At 38.2% G+C, this 19,610-nt stretch overlaps 1 protein-coding gene across 2 annotated transcripts in view; it reads left to right on the top strand.

The window, feature by feature from the left end:
- Positions 1–19,610, top strand: part of TTLL1B (Tubulin tyrosine ligase-like 1B) — a 403,225-nt gene that overhangs the window by 340,608 nt on the left and 43,007 nt on the right. For both annotated transcript variants that reach the window (XM_090394521.1, XM_090394519.1), the window contains exon 12: positions 16,370–16,525. In XM_090394521.1, coding sequence (XP_090250647.1) covers positions 16,370–16,525 — 156 coding nt within the window. The remainder of the gene's footprint in view (positions 1–16,369; positions 16,526–19,610) is intronic.

The raw sequence follows: 19,610 nt of genomic DNA, 5'->3' as shown, positions 1-19,610 counted from the left end.
CAAACGCACACAAAATTTAATCGCATAACACTGTTCCAAGGACGCTTCCATTTCAACGACTGGTCGTGACTCGTAGGTGTGCCGAAACAAGCTTGCGTTTAGTCACATGACACTCTGCCACATCAACCCATATATGCCATCTATCAACCTCTTTTGTTAATACAGACAGCAATATTTCTTTATTTTACAGAAATTAATATTGTGATGAGTGGTTTCGCAACAGTAAAATTAGTCTTATTACTTATTGAACAGCCCTCATATATATGGTAAGTCTAAAAAATTCTGATGAAATTTTTTCCTGTTACTTTGCAAAAAAATTCTGTACATTATTAAGCTTAATTTTTACTGAATTAAAATTTGTATTGGTCTAAGTTGTCTGATTCTTTTAAGAATTTGCTCTGTTAAAATATAATGATGATAGATGATTTGATTGTGTAAACTACTGAGATATCACTAAGTTCAGCACACTCCATGTTATGGTGTTCAGAATATCAGTTCCATCAGTGTAGTTTGAGGGTTGAGCCAGATGCCACTGTCATGCAATCCATCTTCGCTATCTTATGTTATGGGAACGAGGTTGAATGTTCTGTGTATGGACAGTATGTCCAAGAGGTTGTCTCTTTTCAGAACATGTCTTACTCCAGTCAATTAATTATCAGAATTAATCATGGAAATAAAAATAAAAAACCAGAATGTTGCTATTCTGGTTATTTATAACCAGAATAGTAACATTCTGAAAAAATAAAATTAAATTAAAATATAAAAATAATAAAAAAAATAAATAAAATTTAAAACACACAACATGTGCTACCAAAATTGCCACTAGCACTTCACCAATGTCTGTGATATAAACACTAAAATAAATTATATCCTTCATCAAGACATCAATCTATGATTTTTGACTGAAACTTGTAAATAAGGGAAGCATTTTCTTTTTTATTATTTTGAGATCCACATACAAAAGTTGCAAAATCTATAGCACATAGTGCTGTATGTGCTATAGCATCTAATCAAAAAAAAAAAAAAAATGTTCATTTGCAGTATCTGAATATGTTTCCATAAAGTTCAAAGAATGAATAAGGTGGAAGTGAAATGGATGTGCAACCTTATTAAGCAAGAGATCCATAAGAAGAGTGATGTGGACGAAATGTCATGAGAATAAGGGTGAGAAGAGTTATGAAATATATTAAGCGCAGACCAGAAAGGTTACAAATATTGTACAGAAAGTCAGAGCATGAAAAGACATTGGCTGTGCAGACTGTAGGCAACCCACAATAATTTTATTGTTATAATTTGAGTAAAAGAAAGAATGAATGTGGAAGTATAATTTACCAAATGTAGACAGAATCCTTGTATCAGAATTTCATACAAGGATTTTAGTCAAATAGATCTTAGTCAACTCACTTGACTAAGATCTACCTGGTATATATGCAACGTGGTGCCACCACTACCTTGGATAAGGAGATAGATGAATCACAAGGAGGAGGTTCTTGAGCTGTTTGCATAACCTAGATAAGAGTTCAGCAATAGAGACAGATATGAGATATCAGCACAGATGCTAAAGGAATGTTCATCCAAACTGGTTAGGCCATTGACATATGTGTATAATTTCAGTCTCAGCTCAAAGATCACTCAGGAATGAAAAGAATGTATGATAGTGCCCTTGTACAAGGATGGCCAAAAAAAAAAATGGATGTTTTATTACTGATCTATCAGTATCTCTGAAATGGTGGTGAAGATTTCAGAGAAGTTCGTAACAACTTGCATATACAAATAGTTTGACAGACAACCCATATATAACTTCTGCATTAATTCAACTTTGGTATCTTTCTGTGTCTGGCTCCCACTAATGAGACTTTATAAAAGGTTGAAACCAGTCTGGACAGTGACCCTCCCTTAATGCATAACATAGCATTATGCACTGCTGATAGGAAGTATGCTTTGCATTATGAGATACTAAGGCATCTATATGAAGTCATCAGCCTCTATATACAAGTAGCCTAGTCTTAAAGATACTTCACTTGCATTGTGAAGTATCTTGGTTATAGCATCAGAAGAGTTGATAATAATAACTGAGATGACAAACCTTCCCACCAGTTGGAGAGAGTGACCATATGGTTTTGACTTGGAAAATGAATAGACATGCAGGAGTCTCAAAGAGACGGGAACGTATGTGGAATTATAAGGCAGGTGATTATAATAGTCTGAGACGTTGACTTGGGGAAGTTTCATGGAGGGAGGAATTGGAAGGCCAGGATATCATTAGTGCGTGGGAAATTATGAAAGAATATTTGTTAGCAGCAATGGTAAGTTGTACACCATGAGTGAACAAGAGGACACAATTTGGAGTAAAGTGGATGACAAACAATATTAAACAGGAATTGCATGCGAAAAAGAGGCTGTGGAAGAGATATAAGGAGACAGGTGAAGAGAAGATGCACGAAGAGTATAAGACACAGGCCAGAAGAGTGACTAGTATGGTAAGGAAGAAGAAACTGGAATATGAGAGGAGATTAGCCCTAAGATCCAAAGAAAATCCTAGGGAAATTTTTAGATATGTGGCCAGAAGGAGGAGAAATGACTGTGGAAGAATGATATTGTGGACTGTACAGTGATAGTTATGAGGATCGGCTGAGGGAATGTGGACTGCAGTTTCGTGGATAGAAGGAGAGGTGATATGATTGAGACTTTTAAAATAAAAATGGGAATAGAGTGACTGATGCAGAGGACATAGTAGAATTGTTCAATGACCACTTTATTGGAGTATTTCATCCTGGAGGAGTCAGTTTTAATGCTAGAATGATAGGGCAGGTTCAAGGTTTAGAGGTACAGGAGGAGGAGTGTGTGTTTCAGATACTGAGTACTCTGGATGTCAGTAAAGCTGTGGGACTGGATCTTATTTCACCACGAGTTTTGAGAGAAAGTGCTAGGGAACTGACAGCGCTTTTGACCTGGCTTTTCAATGAAAGTCTGGCTACTGGAAAGGTGCCCATGGAATGGAAGGAAGGTAAGATAGTGCCATGGCATAAGGGCGGTAGCAGACTGGAAGTGTCTAATTATAGACCAGTTTGTGTGTCATCAGTAGTTAGTAAGATCTTGGAGAAAGTAGTGAAGGACCATATACAGCATTGGGCAGATGAGGGTAATGTTATCTGTGAGAGTCAACATAGATTTGTGAAGGGGTGCTCTTGTTTTAGCAATATGCTAGCCTTTTATGATAAAGTTACAAGAGCATTAGATGAGGGAAAGGCATATACTGCCATTTTCTTAGACTTAGCGAAGACATTTGACAGGGTGCCACATGATAAGCTGATATTTAAGTTGCAGCACATGGATCTGGATGTTAGACTGGTCAATTGGATTCAGGATTGGCTGTCCGATAGGTATCAGAGAGAGTTGTGTATGGATTGATAGAAATCTTAAATTTAGGGGACATATTGCAAAGGTGGTGAAGATAACACAGAGGATTGCTGAAATAATGAGAAGGACACTGACCTGCAGAGATAAAACGGTTATCATTCCATTGTATATGACCCTAATCAGACCACACTTGGACTATTGTTCTGAGATTTGGTCCCCAGGATTTGAAGGGGATAAATTAACTGTGGAAAGGGTACCAAGGGGAATAACAAAGATGTTTCAAGACTGTACAGTAATAGTTATGAGGATCGGCTGAGGGAATGTGGACTGCAGTTTTGTGGATAGAAGAAGGAGAGGTGATATGATTGAGACTTTTAAACTGCTGAGAGGTGGTTACAGGGTTGATACTTGGGAGTTCTTTCGCTTGGTTAAACAGCGGGAAGGAGTGATGACAAGAGGCCATCCCTGGAAGTTACGAAAGGAAACTGTGAGCAAGAGGGTGAGTAGGACCATGGAATGCATTGCCTGATGGAGTGGTGAGAGCGAGAACTGTCAATGCGTTTAAGGAGTGGTATGATAGGCTTTGTGTTTCTTGGGGGGGGGGGGGGCCTCCCCACACTGAGTCTTGATAGACTTTGTGTTTCTTAGGAAGGACCTCCCACGAGTCTTTTGACACCATGGAGACCCGAATAATAATAATAATTATCTACAAGGCTTCACACTTTGTTTACACTGGGATAAAGAGTTAAACAAGAATATAATTTTTGACAAGTATAATTCCGTTTAAGAGACCAATGGATATCCAAAGGTGCATCCTTTAGTCTTCTGATCCCGTATCATCCTTTGCTCCTTTATTCTCACATTGATCTGATATGGATATTATTATTATCATCAATGGACCTCCATAGAGTCAAGATCCTCATCGCAAGAGGTCTCACTCTCACTTGCACAGCTCATCATACCTTGAATGAGTTCAAGGCGAAGTATGATAGATACTGTGTGAATGTCAAATAGTTGTGATGGGCATGATGTTTAGGCCCTCCCTCGATGAGTGTAAGGACTCCTTGGAGTCATCCGTAATAATAATAATACCTTGACTTAAATGCATTCACTGTCCCTGCATTCATCACACTCTGAGGCAATGCATACCAATCACTCTCCATGCAAAAAAAATCTACTCCTCACTCCCCTTGCTCACATCCACCTTATACAGTTTCCAGGAATAATGGCCTCTCATTCTCCCCTGTCTCCAGATATTCTACGAAAAATCTCATCCGCATTAATCTGGTAATCACCCCTCCAACTTATGTGTCTCAATCATGTCTCCTCTCTTCCTTCTATCCACTAGATTCTGTAATTTGCATTCTCTCAGTCTGTCCTTATATTCCAGAGACCAGAGTAAGTCAGTCATCTTGAACCCTCTCCAACATCTCACATCCTTTTAAAAACAAGGTCACGATGTAAAAATAATTATAATTTAAAATTCTGAATATTTTTACGTACTGTTTATGTTAGTATGTTTATTAGTTTTGTTTTCATAGCATGCATTGTCGGCACTTGCGATGTGCCCGTTATTATTATTATTTCAGACAACTCCAGGAAGTCCTTAGACTCATCGAGGGAGGCCCCAAATCATGTTCATCACAACTGTTCGACATTCACACAGTATCTATCATACCTTACCTTAAACTCATTCACTGTCACAGCACCCACTACAGACTCTGGCAGCTTATTCCACTCATTCAGCACTCTAAATGTAAAGAACCCAGCTCTAACACCCTTACTAACCACACTCTTGCCCAGCTTCCATGGATGTCCCCTAGTCCTCCCACCACCAGCCCTGTTCTCAAAAATATCTTCTGATTAATCTTATAGAAACCCTTCAGTAATTTCAATGTCTCAATCATATCTCCCCTCCTCTGCCTATCAACCAATTTCTGCAACCCACAAATCCTCAACCTGTTCTCATAAGGTTTATTCCACAGACCTGCTATCATCTTGATCATTATGGAAATTGTTTTGTCAAAAGTGATATGTAAAGCAGTTGAAAAGTTTATGTACTTACTGGATTTAAATAGTTGTATTACTTTAAAAAATTTTATAGTAGTTTAAAATATTAAGTTTTGTGTTTTATGAAGACATTCTCTTCGCTAACGGAAACAACCATGTCAGCCATTATACAGTACTGTATTTAGTTTCTCGCTTGCCATTTTCAAGGAGGGCGCATGCTTGCCGAGAAGTTTGATGTGTGATTGACAGCTGACAAGGAAAGCACTCGGTATCATGTGGCACCCTGTCAAATGCCTTTGCTAAGTATAGGAAAATGGCAGTATATGCCTTTCCCTCATCTAATGCTCTTGTAATTTTATTATAAAAGGCTAGCATATTGCTAAAACAAGAGAGCCCTTTCACAAATCCATGTTGACTCTCACAAATAACATTACCCTCATCTGCCCAATGCTGTATACGGTCCCTCACTACTTTCTCCAAGATCTTACTAACTACTGGTGACACACAAATTGGCCTATAATTAGACACTTCCAGTCTGCAACTGCCCTTATGCAATGGCACTATCTTACCTTCCTTCCATTCCATGGGCACCTTTCCCACAGCCAGACTTTCATTGAAAAGCCAGGTCAAAGGCACTGTCAGTTCCCTAGCACTTTCTCTCAAAAGTCGTGGTGAAATACCATCCAGTCCCATAGCTTTACTGACATCCAGAGTACTCAGTATTTGAAACACACACTCTCCTCCTCCTCCTCCTCCTCCTCCTCTAAACCACGAACCTGATCTATCCCTCTACTATTAAAATTGATTCCTCCAGGATGACATACTCCAATAAAGTATTCATTGAACAATTCCACTATGCCCTCTGCATCAATCACTCTATTCCCATTTTTATCCCACAATATCATTCTCCCACACTCTTTTCTCCTCCTGCTGGCCACATAGCTAAAAAATTCCCTAGGATTTTCCTTGAATCTAAGAGCCAATCTTTTCTCATATTCCAGTTTTGCCTTTCTTACCATTCTAGTCACTCTCCTGGCCTGTCTCTTATATTCTTCATGCATTTTCTCTTCGCCTGTCTCCTTATATCTCTTTCATAGACTATTTTTCGCATGCAGTTCCTGTTTAATATTTTTGTCATCCACTTTACTCCAAATTCTGTCCTCTTCTTCACTCGTGGAATACAGCTTACCATTGCTGCTAACAAATATTCCTTCATAATTTCCCAAACACTAATGATATCCCGGCCTTCCAATTCCTCCCTCCACGAAACTTCACCAAGTTGACGTCTATGACTATTATAATCACCTGCTTTTTAATTACACATATGTTCCTGTCTCTTTTATACGCCTGCATGTCTATTCATTTTCCAAGTCAAAACCATATCATCACTCTCTCCCACTGGCGGGAGAGATGCCATCTCCGTTATTATCAACTCTTTTGATGCCATAACCAAATCCAAAACTCTTGAACCTCTTGTTCCCTCTGTTATATGTTGCCTAAGACATTTATCTCTCAAGAATTCTAGAAATTCCATTCCCTTATTGCTACATGCATCTTCCTCTCCCCATTTTATACTGTTATAGTTAAAATCTGCCATAATAATCATTCTTCTTGCACTTGCCACGCTCAACTGTCTCAACATCTTCTATTCCCCACCTTCTGTGCTCCTTGGTCTGTAGCAACATCCCACTAAGTATCCTGTCTTGCCCACCTCCACCTCACACCATATGCTTTCAAAATCATTAGTGTCACAGCTTTCTAAAGCCTCCACTCTTTGATGGCATAGGTCGTCACTTATCATAAGCAGTACTCCACCACCACCACACTTTCCCTTCCTATCCTGCCAAAAAATGCAGTACCCAGCTACTTCCATTCCTGTTATTATATCCTCTTCTGAGGATAGGAAGGGAAAGTGGCACTGACAGCATCAGCCTGGCCAAAGCTGGGTACAGCTTTGGCCAGGCTGATGCTTTCAGTGCCACTAATTCCTTTCCCTTATTCCGAATACTCCTGGCATTAGTATAAAGCATAAAAATGCCATTGTTTCTATACCCAGCATTATCCCCTCTAGACTCCACTGGGCTCAGCGTTACCTGATGTCGTTCCCCTTCTTCGAAGTACCCATTCCCACAAGAGGCCACCCCTGCTACCATCCACACTGGGACACACTGACTCATTCAGAACAGCAATCTCTCCAGATGTCTACGTCCTTCCTCATTCAAATGCAAGTGGTCTCTCACATTCAATTCCTCTCTGCCCTCAAACGCAATCCAAGCATCCACATATTCCACCCTCTCTTCTGACACATTCTCGCTATTATGCCATTCAATATCACTGCTCTTCTGCTCAGCTCATCATTATCATACCTAGGCAACACACACACAATCTTTCCTCTCTGTGTCTTCTTTCGTACCACCTCAAGGAAGAATCTCATATATCTCACTGCCCTATTTACACTACCACTCAAGTCATTTGTTCCCACCATCACAATCATCTCATTCACGCTTTCACCTCTCTTAACTACCAAAGCCACACTTTCTATCTTTTCTCCTGGCAAACACTCCTCACACATCCTATCTTGAACGCCACGAATCATTTGAGTCCCCATACATTACATCTCTTACCACCATATTCTTCGATTGCTCACAGGCAACCCTCACTATCTCTCTCCTGTAACAGTTTCTCTCTGTGCTCCCCTACTTACCTACCTTCCTGACATCACTCTATCCCTAGTCCCTGTGCTCCCTTGCATTCCTCTCATTCCCTCTCTCCTGCTGTTTCCATTCTTTCCTCTTCTATCATTCCTATATTTGACACTCATTCCCTCTCTTCCAATTATCCTATTCTCACCTCTTCTATCATTCATACAACTGTCTCTCATTCCCTCTCTTCTACTGTTCCCATTCTCTCCTCTTCTATCACTCCCATAACTCTCTCTCATTCCCTCTCTTATACTGTTTCTGTTCTCTCTTCTTCTACCATTCCCATAACTCTCTCTCATTTCCTTTCCTTTCCTCTATTGTTCCTATTCTCTCCTCTTCTCTCATTCCTCCTCTGATTCGCCTTGCATTCATCTCTTCCATCCGCCTAATCTCATCTTTCACACTTCTCATCTCATTCCACCTGCTCTTTCAGCTCATCTATCTCTCTCTGTAAGTCTGCCACTCTTGTTTGCCATTCATCCTCCCAATTGAGACCATCTCCTAAAACTTCAGAGTCATCCAACCTTTCCATACTCCCCACTCTTATTTTATTGTTACTTCTCTCGCCTTCTCTCATACCAGTCATCTCTCTTCGTGGTGGAGAATCTCCCTGACTCAATGAGGTCAGTTATAGTCTCAACAAGTAAGTTATGGTCATTTCTAAATCACCAAGTTCCTCCCATTACCTGCATTTTGCGCACATGCGTTTTCCCCATTCTCTCTCATGCCACATATACAATCGCCAGGACGCATACATTCCGCAAGTCCCACATGCTACAAAATCCCATATGATATCATGCAAAATGGAGTCCTTAAATGGGGGGGGGGACTTGGCGACTCGCCATTTGCAATTTTATTCTCACAGGAAGAATTCCATAGAGTAGCCACAATTCTTCCTGTGAGAATAGATTGAACATCTGTGGGCTTCAAAATCTGTGGAAATATAAATGATTAAAGTGGGTTTATAGGATTGATACAGAAGCTTAAATAAGAAGAATAAGAAACAGAAGCTCTCACCTTTGCAACGAGTTGCCCGGTATTGTACTACGTACTAGGACTACTTGCATTAGCTCACGCTAGTATTCGCCAATATTTTTATAGTTTACTATATTCAGCATGAAACTTTCCGATTCCAATCTCTGAGTTTCTTATTCGGTTTTAAAACAATGTGGGATTTAATATCCCCTTAATTGAAATAGTTGATACAGAAGATTTTTTCAATACATTGCAGGAAGTGAGAGAAAAATGGATCACTCCTGGAAATTGTATAAGAGTATGGTTAAAGGGTGTTTGGACTATATTTTTTTGCTTGGAGAGTGGTGAATGGATTGTCACAGGTGGGTGTTGAGTACTTCATCAGTGAATGAGTTCACTGAGAGGTATGATAGGCTTTGTATGAACAGTGGTTAGAGTGGATCTTACAATGAGTGCTTGACTCCATTGAGATGCCTGAGAAATAATGATAAATGCCTGTATAAATTTACAATGTACTCCATGACATGTCCTGGAGCAGATTGTTCATCAGATCACCATCTGCTAATTGCTGATGCTAGGATCTGCTTAGAACCCATAAAGAACAAAGATGTAAATGGATATGATTTTACCAGAATCCTTGAAATACATAAGAATGAAAGTGAAGAAAATGCCACATCAGATGAATTATGGAACCAAACCAAGAAATACTTGATGTAATCAACCAGAAGAAAGAAATTAAATCGAAGGGAATGACAAATGAAAGCAATAGAAATTATTACAAAGAAATCAGTAAAGCAATAGAAATTATTACGAAGAAATCAGTAAAGCAATAGGAATTATTACGAAGAAATCAGTAAAGCAATAGAAACTATTACGAAGAAATCAGTAAAGCAATAAAGAAATCTTCTAGTAATGATAAAGAAACAGGCATCGATAATATGTGTGGAGATTGAGTCCCATGCAGAGACGGTAATTAAACAAAGTTTCTCTTTTCAGAAATCAAAGTACTCCCTAATAGTTTCAAGGTCAAAAAAAATTAAAACATAGAAGTAAAGATGAACACATCCTAACTTAGAGAAAAAAAATTAATAATTCAAGAGATGAAAGCTATACAAAAATTCAGATATATTAGTGTTTGATACAAACAAGGAAAAATGAACCTTTCATCCTCAAAGAGGAAATGGAACTAGCTATCAAAAATATGAAAACAGGAAAAGCATCAGGCAATGATGGAATTTATACTAAGATGATAAAGAGCAGGGACTGAAGTAATGCTGAGATTATGCAGTTGAATTTGGGCTACTAGCATCCGGCCATTGGAATGGGTGAAGACAATATTTATACCAGTCCATAAAAAAGGAAGCACCAAGAAATTTGAAATGCAAGTAAAATCATGCATTATATTATCAAAGAAAGAATTAATAATCACTTGAAGGCTCATATCTCTTTAGAACAGGCTGGATTCGTGAAGGAGAAAGGAACCAGAGACCAGATCTCAAATCTCAGGCACCTTATTGAGAAGTCGAGAGAATTCAGTGGCCTTGTTTAGTTATACTTTATTGACTACACCAATAAAGCATAAACCAGACTTAAATTAATGTTTAAGTCTGGCTTTTCTCCAACATCTTATCCAGTTAAGTCAACTTTACAACAATAACCGAACTGCAGAAAGAATTGTAACACATTGTCAGATTGATTCTGTTTACAAAAGGGAGTAAAGCAAGGTTATATACTATTCCCTGGACTCTTCAATCTCTGTTGTGAGGAAATCAAGAAATCTCTGAATGGCCGAATAGAGGTAGATTGATGGGTTGCTCAAGAATTAGTAACTTAAGATGGTTTGATAACATTGTACTGATAACAGAAAATGAAAAAAGATATGAATGAACATGGAAGAATACAATGGCATAGTTTGATATATAGACTCAAAATTTATGTCAGTAAAAACAAAACTGATGGTCCTAGATAGGAATCATAATGGAAAATACCGTATTTGCCGGCATATAAGATGCACTTTTTTCTTTGAAAATAAGTCTGAAAAACAGGGTGTGTCTTATACGGCGATACTCAGTTTTTTATTACTTTAATTTCTGGAAATTTTCTCTGTTCTGAGTCATGCGATTTCTTTCTTGCTTCCTTGTGGTATGTGAGAGCATTCCAGTTACGTAGAGTTCAGTGGATGTGCATGCGCTGTCATCGATGATCACGGCTGTGTTCCTGTTCGTTTAAACTTTCCAATTGTTGTGAACGGTGATAAATTTCCATTAAATTTTCTCTAAATTTCTTGGCAAATTATGGCTGAAAAACATCGGCATCGCTACAATATTGCGTACAAGCTACGTATGCATTTAGCATACGCATTTTCTATGTTCTTTGGCATACGCATGATTGCGTATGCTAAAGAACGTGGACTTATACGCCGGCAAATACGGTACTTCAGGATTGCTTACTAACATAGAAAAGGTTGATCAGTTTATCTATCTGGACTCATTGCTTTCTACCAGTGGGACTCATATGGAGAAACTAAGAAGGCCGATTTGGAAAGATCCACAGTGACTCAGCTCACCAAGGTCTGAAAGAAATAGAAAACCACCAACACAAAGATCAGACTAGTTAGTTCCTTGGTGTTCTCTGTAGTTCTTTATGGCTCAGTCTTGGAAACTGAAAAAGACATTTAAGAAGATCAGTGCTTTTGAAATGTGGGCCTGGAAAAGGATTCTTCGAGTCCCTTGGACAGAGAAAAGAGCCAACCTGAACTAAATCTTGAAATCAGCCTCTGCAACATGGTGAAGAGAAGAATCCTCAGCTGTTTTCGACATATCTCAAGAATGAGCAAACAAAGTTTGCGCCTGAAAGTATCTTCAGGACTGGGTTAAGGTGGTACAACACCAGGGCAACTCGTTGCAAAGGTGGAGCAAGATACCAACACTCCTATCTCAGTATCTCCTATAATGCAAAACACATCTCCTTGCGGATATGTCTAATGTTATGCATTAAGGGAAGGGCCACTACCCAGACTAGTTTCGACCTTTATTGAGGTCTCTTCAGTGGGAGCCAGGCCCAAGTGGAGATATTGAGGTCTCTTCAGTGGGAGCCAGGCCCAAGTGGAGATATCAGGCAGAAGCATTAGTAAGTCAATTCCACCTATAGGAATTGCCAATTGGTGTGCCACCCTTTTTTAATAATTTACTCTGGATTTAGAGAAAGATGTTGAAAGTTTATTTTTCACTTGGTTAGAGTATAATAAATTTAGTTTAATCCTTTATCCAAGTGTGAGCAAACAAAGTTTGCGCCTGAAAGTATCTTCAGGACTGGGTTAAGGTGGTACAACACCAGGGCAAAATAAACTTTCAACATCTTTCTCTAAATCCAGAGTAAATTATTGAAAAAGGGTGGCACACCAATTGGCAATTCCTATAGGTGGAGATGACTTACTAATGCTTCTGCCTGATATCTCCACTTGGGCCTGGCTCCCACTGAAGAGACCTCAATAAAGGTCGAAACTAGTCTGGGTAGTGGCCCTTCCCTTAATGCATAACATTAGACATATCCGCAAGGAGATGTGTTTTGCATTATAGGAGATACTGAGATAGGAGTGTTGGTAGCTTGCTCCACCTTTGCAACGAGTTGCCCTGGTGTTGTACCACCTTAACCCAGTCCTGAAGATACTTTCAGGCGCAAACTTTGTTTGCTCACACTTGGATAAAGGATTAAACTAAATTTATTATATCTCAAGAAGAAAGGGACAATACATTGAAAAATCCTGCAATGCAAGAAGCCAGGAGCTAGAAGAAGATGCAGGCCCAATGGGAGATGACTAGATCAAATTCCTCTCTTCTGGACTAAGATTGCAGAATGGACTTAGAATGACAAACATAATATGGGTGTAGCATGGAATGAGGAGTTAGCTGGAAAAGAGATCAATGCAGCTTGGGGGATTTTCAAAAACTATCTAGTAGACGCAATGTCTAAATGTATTCCAAGGGTGAGAAGGTTAAATAAGGTGGGTGTGAGATGGATGAATAAAGAGATTAAGCATGCAATACAGAGAAAAAGGGCATTGTGAAGGCAGCATAAGAGAAGTGGAAATAATCAATTTCATGAGGTCTACAAAGACCAGGCAAGGCGGGTGACTTGTTGTTGAGGGTAGCTAAAGAGAGGTATGAACAGCAGTTAGCTAATGAAGCCAAAAAGAATCCTAGGGAGTTCTTTCGATATGTAGCCAGCAAAAGAAAGAATGATTATGGAAGGATGACATTGATTGGAGAAAATGGTATAAAGACAGCTGTTGCAGAATGTGTGGTGGAGATACTTAAAGAGCAGTTCACAAAGATCTTTCAATCTTGTGAATGTGACTTCATGGAGAGATTGAGAGCAGTTGATGATTGGGAGGAGAGACTGACTGTAAGTGAGCAAGAGGTGTTTGGGGAGTTGAGTAAACTAGATGTAAATAAGGCTGTGGGACTTGATAATATATCACCATGTATTCTGAAGGAATGTGCCAGGGAGTTGATACCTGCCTTGAAATATTTTTTTAATACGAGTCTTGCACTTGGTCAAGTTCCTAAGGAGTGGAAGGAGGGTAAGATTGTGCCACTTCATAAAGGAGGTGATCGAACTCAAGCATCAAACTATAGGCCTATTTGTGTGTCAGGTGTTGTGGTTAAGTTGTTGGAGAAGCTTGTGAGAACTAGGATCCAGAGTTGGGTTGACAACAATGGTATAATCTTTGATGGACAGCATGGATTTGCTAAAGGGCGTTCATGTTTTAGTAATCTACTTACTTATTACAATAAAGTGACTGCTTCCTTGGACAGAGGAGACGGATACACAGTAATATACTTGGATTTCGCAAAAGCTTTTGATAGAGTACTTCATGATAAGTTGACAGTCAAACTAGAGCAGATGGGGTTGGATATTAGATTAGTGCATTGGATTGGAGACTGGCTATCTGATAGGTATCAACAAGTTGTGTATGGGGGTGCGATATCCTGGAAAAGGAAAGTCACTAGTGGAGTCCCTCAGGGGTCTGTTTTAGGGCCATTACTGTTTAACTTGTATATTAATGATATTGGCGAACATTTGGATGTAGATATTCAGTTGTTTGCAGATGGTGCAAAGTTGGGACGAACCATAAAGAGTAGTGAAGATGTTGTGGCCTTGCGAGAAGACTTGAATAAATTGAGTGATTGGGCACAGAAATGAGGATGTGAGTTCAATGTTGCAAAATGTAAGGTTTTGAAATTTGGAAAACAAAGATGGAATGCAGAATTTATGCTTAGTGAGAATATATTATGCGGAGGACACTGACGTGTAGAAATAGGGAGATTCTTGTTATGTTGTATAAGGCTTTGATTAGGCCACACATGGACTATTGTACCCAGATTTGGTCACCTGGTTTTCAGAAGGATGAAGAGATGTTGCAAAGGGTCCAAAGGCGACTGACTAAGGTAGTTTCTGACCTCTGGAATGTTGAGTATGAGGAAAGATTGAGAGGATGTAATTTGCAGAGTCTGGTCGAGAGGAGGAAGAGTGGAGATGTGATAGAGACCTATAAGTTGGTAAGGGGTTGTTATAAGATCAATGGTGGAGAAGTTCTACAGAGAATAGTGGGAGATCAGGGGAGAACCAGAGGTTATCCCTGGAAACTGTATAAAGAGGGTGTGAGTAGGGGAGTGAGAGGCAGGTTTTTTTCGTGCAGAGTTGTGAATGATTGGAATACCTTGCCTGAGAGTGTGGTGTCTGCAAGGAGTTTGAGTGCGTTTAAGACATGGTATGATGAGATGTGTGTGTGTGTGATAAAAGGACCTCCCAGATGAGTCTTTGACTCCATGAGGTCTTGGGGTAATAATAATAAATGGAGAAGACTAATACATCAGGTTGCAAGTCCTCATTCAGAAAGATGTTCCATTGCTCTTCTTTATGTGGCAAGTTTTCAGCACAAACATTTCAAGGTTTGAGATCTTCCATAGCTAGTGCCTCACACACACACACTGACTCCAGTGAGTGAAAACTACCAAAACACATAGGTTTCCATCATTTTTTTACTTTCATCTAAGCCATTCAGAACACATGCAGCTGCTGGTCAGCATGCATTCACTGTGCATTCCATTTAACTCTGTTCTTCGAAATAGCCTCCCTCACAGTTTTCTCTAATTTCTACTCTCTTTTATTATACACAAGAATATAGTAATTTTATTACTGCAAATATTTCAACCAGACACTAACTGGTCATGATCAGTGCATCAGCATAATCACATGGTAAAGCTCTAGCAAAGAATGTTAATCCTGTTTACAGAGCTGAGCCATCCCAGATGCCACCTAGCAGGGATTACAATAAAATAAAATTACATTTAAGGCCCAAATTCAAAATTAAGTGATTTGAAATAAAATTTAATTTAATTTCATATTGAAATGACACAGCATTATATTAAATTGAATTTTAAAAAATAATAAACATAATAATTAAAAAGGAGGGTGGGGGGTGGACATTATTGCTTGTCAGCTATGAAGATGAGCCTCTCCCAAATCTTGGCAATAGAGAGACAGTCATTCCAATTTAATCATGTGTGTCACATGGCTCAGCTCTGTAAATAGGATTAATATTCTTTGGTATAGTGTCACCTTGTGATTATGCTGATACACTGATGATGGCCAGTTAGTTTCTGGTTGAAATATTTGCAATGATAATAAAAACTATATTCTTGTGAATATATGTGTATAATAAATGTTACAATGGCACAAGTCCCAATAAAAATTCATCTATACTCTTAACTATTCAATAAACACATCAGTAGATTCTTTCTTCTTTCCCCTTCCCCCCCTCTGTTGAATTTCTATATGTTTTAGGTTCTCAGCCTCCCATGTGTGGGATTAATTAAAAAAAGCAAAAACATTGTGACAATTTTACAGAACAGCTTATTGCAGGTGCATTTCTGATGGGATTTGAGGAAAATTATGTGAAAACACTTGTCTAGCCTGCCAGAATGCAGGGCAGACTACTACATGAAGTGGTGATCATGTTGAAGAAAGAATTGTCCAAAATACTTGATTCATATTATCGCAGGCTGTTGTGGAGTGTGTCTACATGAGGAAAATGTGATTGAGGCCAATGTGAAGATCTACACATTATTGACACGTGCAGTGTAGATTTATCTGGAATAGTGCAGTTCCAAATGCTTACTTCAATATAGTGTATATTATAATTATTGTTAATATTCTAAAGTGACAAATTAAATAAAAATATAATAAAATTCCTAAGCCCTATATACTAAGAGTTAGAGCAAATGTATGTCTATTCTGATAATTCTCATCTATTTCAGATATGACATTATCATCAGTAATGATCTCAAACCTTGGTTGATAGAAGTAAATGCATCTCCATCTCTTACAGCAACAACAGCCAATGATCGAGTAATGAAGCAGAAACTTATCGATGACATCTTAAACATTGTTGTGCCAAATGGAGAATTACCCGAGTAAGTTTTTTAAAAAAAACTATTTTCTCTCATATTTTAATAATTTCTCACTCTCATTTTTAAGAAAATTAAGCAGGTCAAACAAAAGTGCCTTTTTTTTTTTCATGCTCATGTTGGCACAGAAATTCTGCTACAACTAATGACTATCATAGTTTGATCTTAGTAGATTCCCAACTCTCTAAGTAATAAATGATTGAAAGCATTCTGAAAAAATAAATAGTTACTAAAACATTTTATTCTCATAAATCTGCGTTGCAGTATGTACAACTTCAAGGCAAAACTCATACAGTTTTTGGTGGAAAATGTGAATATTTTATGATTTTTAACAGTATGTGACTTTTTCCCTTATTTCATTTCCTTAATGATAAGTCTCACAAGTCATCCATGACTGTATTATATAATGAATATATACACACAGATTCAACATTTTAACATCTGATGCTGATGAAATCTTCATTAGATGCCAAAACTAAGTAAAGAAATTAATAGATTTGTACATTGTATCAAGATTACCAAGCCATCTTTATACATTGTATCAAGATTACCTGTTAGAAAGGTGTGTTTAGTGTTAGAAGCCGTGATTTGATTTTAGGAACTGAAAGATAAGTTGTTTTTGAAACTGATTGGTGATATTTGATTGCTTTTTAATTTTTTAAAGGACTACTATTCTTATAAGTTTGCTTGTTTGTGTGGTTCTTTTACTTTTATTATACGTGCACTATGTTGTATGTTATGGTACTAATGTGAGTGATTTCAGTATGCATGATTTTATTTGCTGTAGCATGTGCAATATTATTATCATTATTATTCGTGACACCTCCAAGGAGTCTGAAGACTCATCATGGGAGGACACCTGCTGTACAACTCTCCATCTCCACTACTACACTGAACCTCTATTACCAATCACCTACATCAATGCCATCTACTGCCCACAACCACCACCACAGCTAGTATTTTTTGTCTGTAGATTGCGTGTGTTCTGATGGGCTGATTTGTCTGTATGCTGGATGAAAAACCCAAGTTTCCAGGAGAAAAAAACCCTGGTACCTCCGTATGAGGTAGCAGGGTTCCCGAACATATTTACTTTATAGTGTGAAAGATGTGTGGAAAGATAACAAAACTAGTGAGCATGTATGTTGGAAATATTTTGAGAGTGAATGTCAAAAGGTTGGTAAGAGAAGAAATAATGGCAACAATAAAGATTGTTTACAAGTAAATTGTTGAAAGTGAGCAAGGGTGCATGTTGTACAAGTGATAACAATACTGGAAAATGGAGAGAATGACCAGAAGATGAAAGAGATACCAAGCTTATGTGCAGTACTTCACAGAACAAAATGTGAGATAGAATGGTTGGAGAAATGCCTAGCAAGTAATATGGTAGAGAAACAAAAGAAGAGGGTGAGATGTGAAGAATAGAAAGCAGATTATGAAAGAGGAGAAAATAAAAATAGAGCTTTATATGAAGATTCCATGACAAATGGAGTACTTGAGGAGAGTATGATGAAATCTTTCCCTTGAGCAAAGATTAAGGATTGAACAATACTGCAAGGATGCAAATTTCAAAAATTTGAAAGAGATTATTATTTGGACGTGTACTAATTGATCTGGCGAGGTAACAAGTGTGGCATGTAAGAAGATAGGAAAGAGGTCCTGATACATGTAAATAAAAAGAGTGAGAGAGTAAAGATTGTGAGTCAGCTGCCATGGTATGATAGAGGAAAGCTGAGAAGAAAGGCTGTGATTGCAAATAAATCATCTGCCTAATAATCTGCTTTAACACCTAGCAATTTCAGTGGCTAAATTATTTTCAATATTGTGTTTAGTAGAGAAAGTCTTCTCTTAATTAAAACTCTATGCGATAGGGCATACAATATATCAAATCTATACACATTCATGTGTCATCTCCTGGATAGGAGATGACACATTAATGGGGGGGGGATTCCTCATCATCTGTCTAATAATCTGCTTTAACACCTAGCAAATTCAGAGACTAAATTATTTTCAATATCCTCTTCAATATTGTGTTTAGTAGAGAAACTCTTCTCTTAATTAAAACTCTACGAGATAGGGCATACAATATATCAAACACATCAATTAAAAGGAATGAAGAACTGCACTGCCTGAAATAGAACCTCACACTTCATTGTTTTTTATTATTATTATTATTATTATTATCTGAGACCTCCAGGGAGTCAAGAACTCATCAAGGGAGACTGTAAATTACCCAACCCAGCTATCATACCTGCCCTTGAATTCATTCACATTAGATGCACTCACTGCTCTCTGGGAGAAAAACCTAGCTCTTACCCCTTTCTTGACTGCAAATAAATTTAACTTCCATGGATGCTCCATGTTCTCTCCTCACCTTCCATATAACGAAAAATTTCATCAGTTGAAATGCTATAATACCCATTCAAACGTTTATAGACCTCTATCATATCACCCCGCTTTCCCCTGTTAACCAGAGTCTGTAATCCACATACTCGCAATCTGTCCTCATAATCTAAATCCCATAATCAGGATATAATCTTTGTAACTCTTCTTTGCACCCTTTCCACAGCTTCTTTATCCCCTTGGAACCCGGGAGACCAAATCTGCACACAGTAATCCAAGTGTGGTCTTATCAAAGCCTTATAAAGAGGCAAAATTACTTCCTTATCCTTACATGTGAAGGTTTGATTCAACATAGCAATTATCCTCTGAGTTGTATTTGCAACTTTTGCTATGCGACCTTTGAACTTTAAATTCTTATCCAGCAATTCACCAAGATCCCTTGCCTCTTCAGTTTCTTGTAGCTTTCTCATAATCTAAATCCCATAATCAGGATATAATCTTTGTAACTCTTCTTTGCACCCTTTCCACAGCTTCTTTATCCCCTTGGAACCCGGGAGACCAAATCTGCACACAGTAATCCAAGTGTGGTCTTATCAAAGCCTTATAAAGAGGCAAAATTACTTCCTTATCCTTACATGTGAAGGTTTGATTCAACATAGCAATTATCCTCTGAGTTGTATTTGCAACTTTTGCTATGCGACCTTTGAACTTTAAATTCTTATCCAGCAATTCACCAAGATCCCTTGCCTCT

This window comes from Typopeltis vanoorti, chromosome 6 (assembly GCF_054136105.1).
Source record: "Typopeltis vanoorti isolate ZY-2024b chromosome 6, IOZ_Tvanoo_1.0, whole genome shotgun sequence".
In the NCBI taxonomy this organism is placed as follows: Eukaryota; Metazoa; Arthropoda; class Arachnida; order Uropygi; family Thelyphonidae; genus Typopeltis; species Typopeltis vanoorti.
This window is presented reverse-complemented; position numbering and strand designations above follow the sequence as displayed.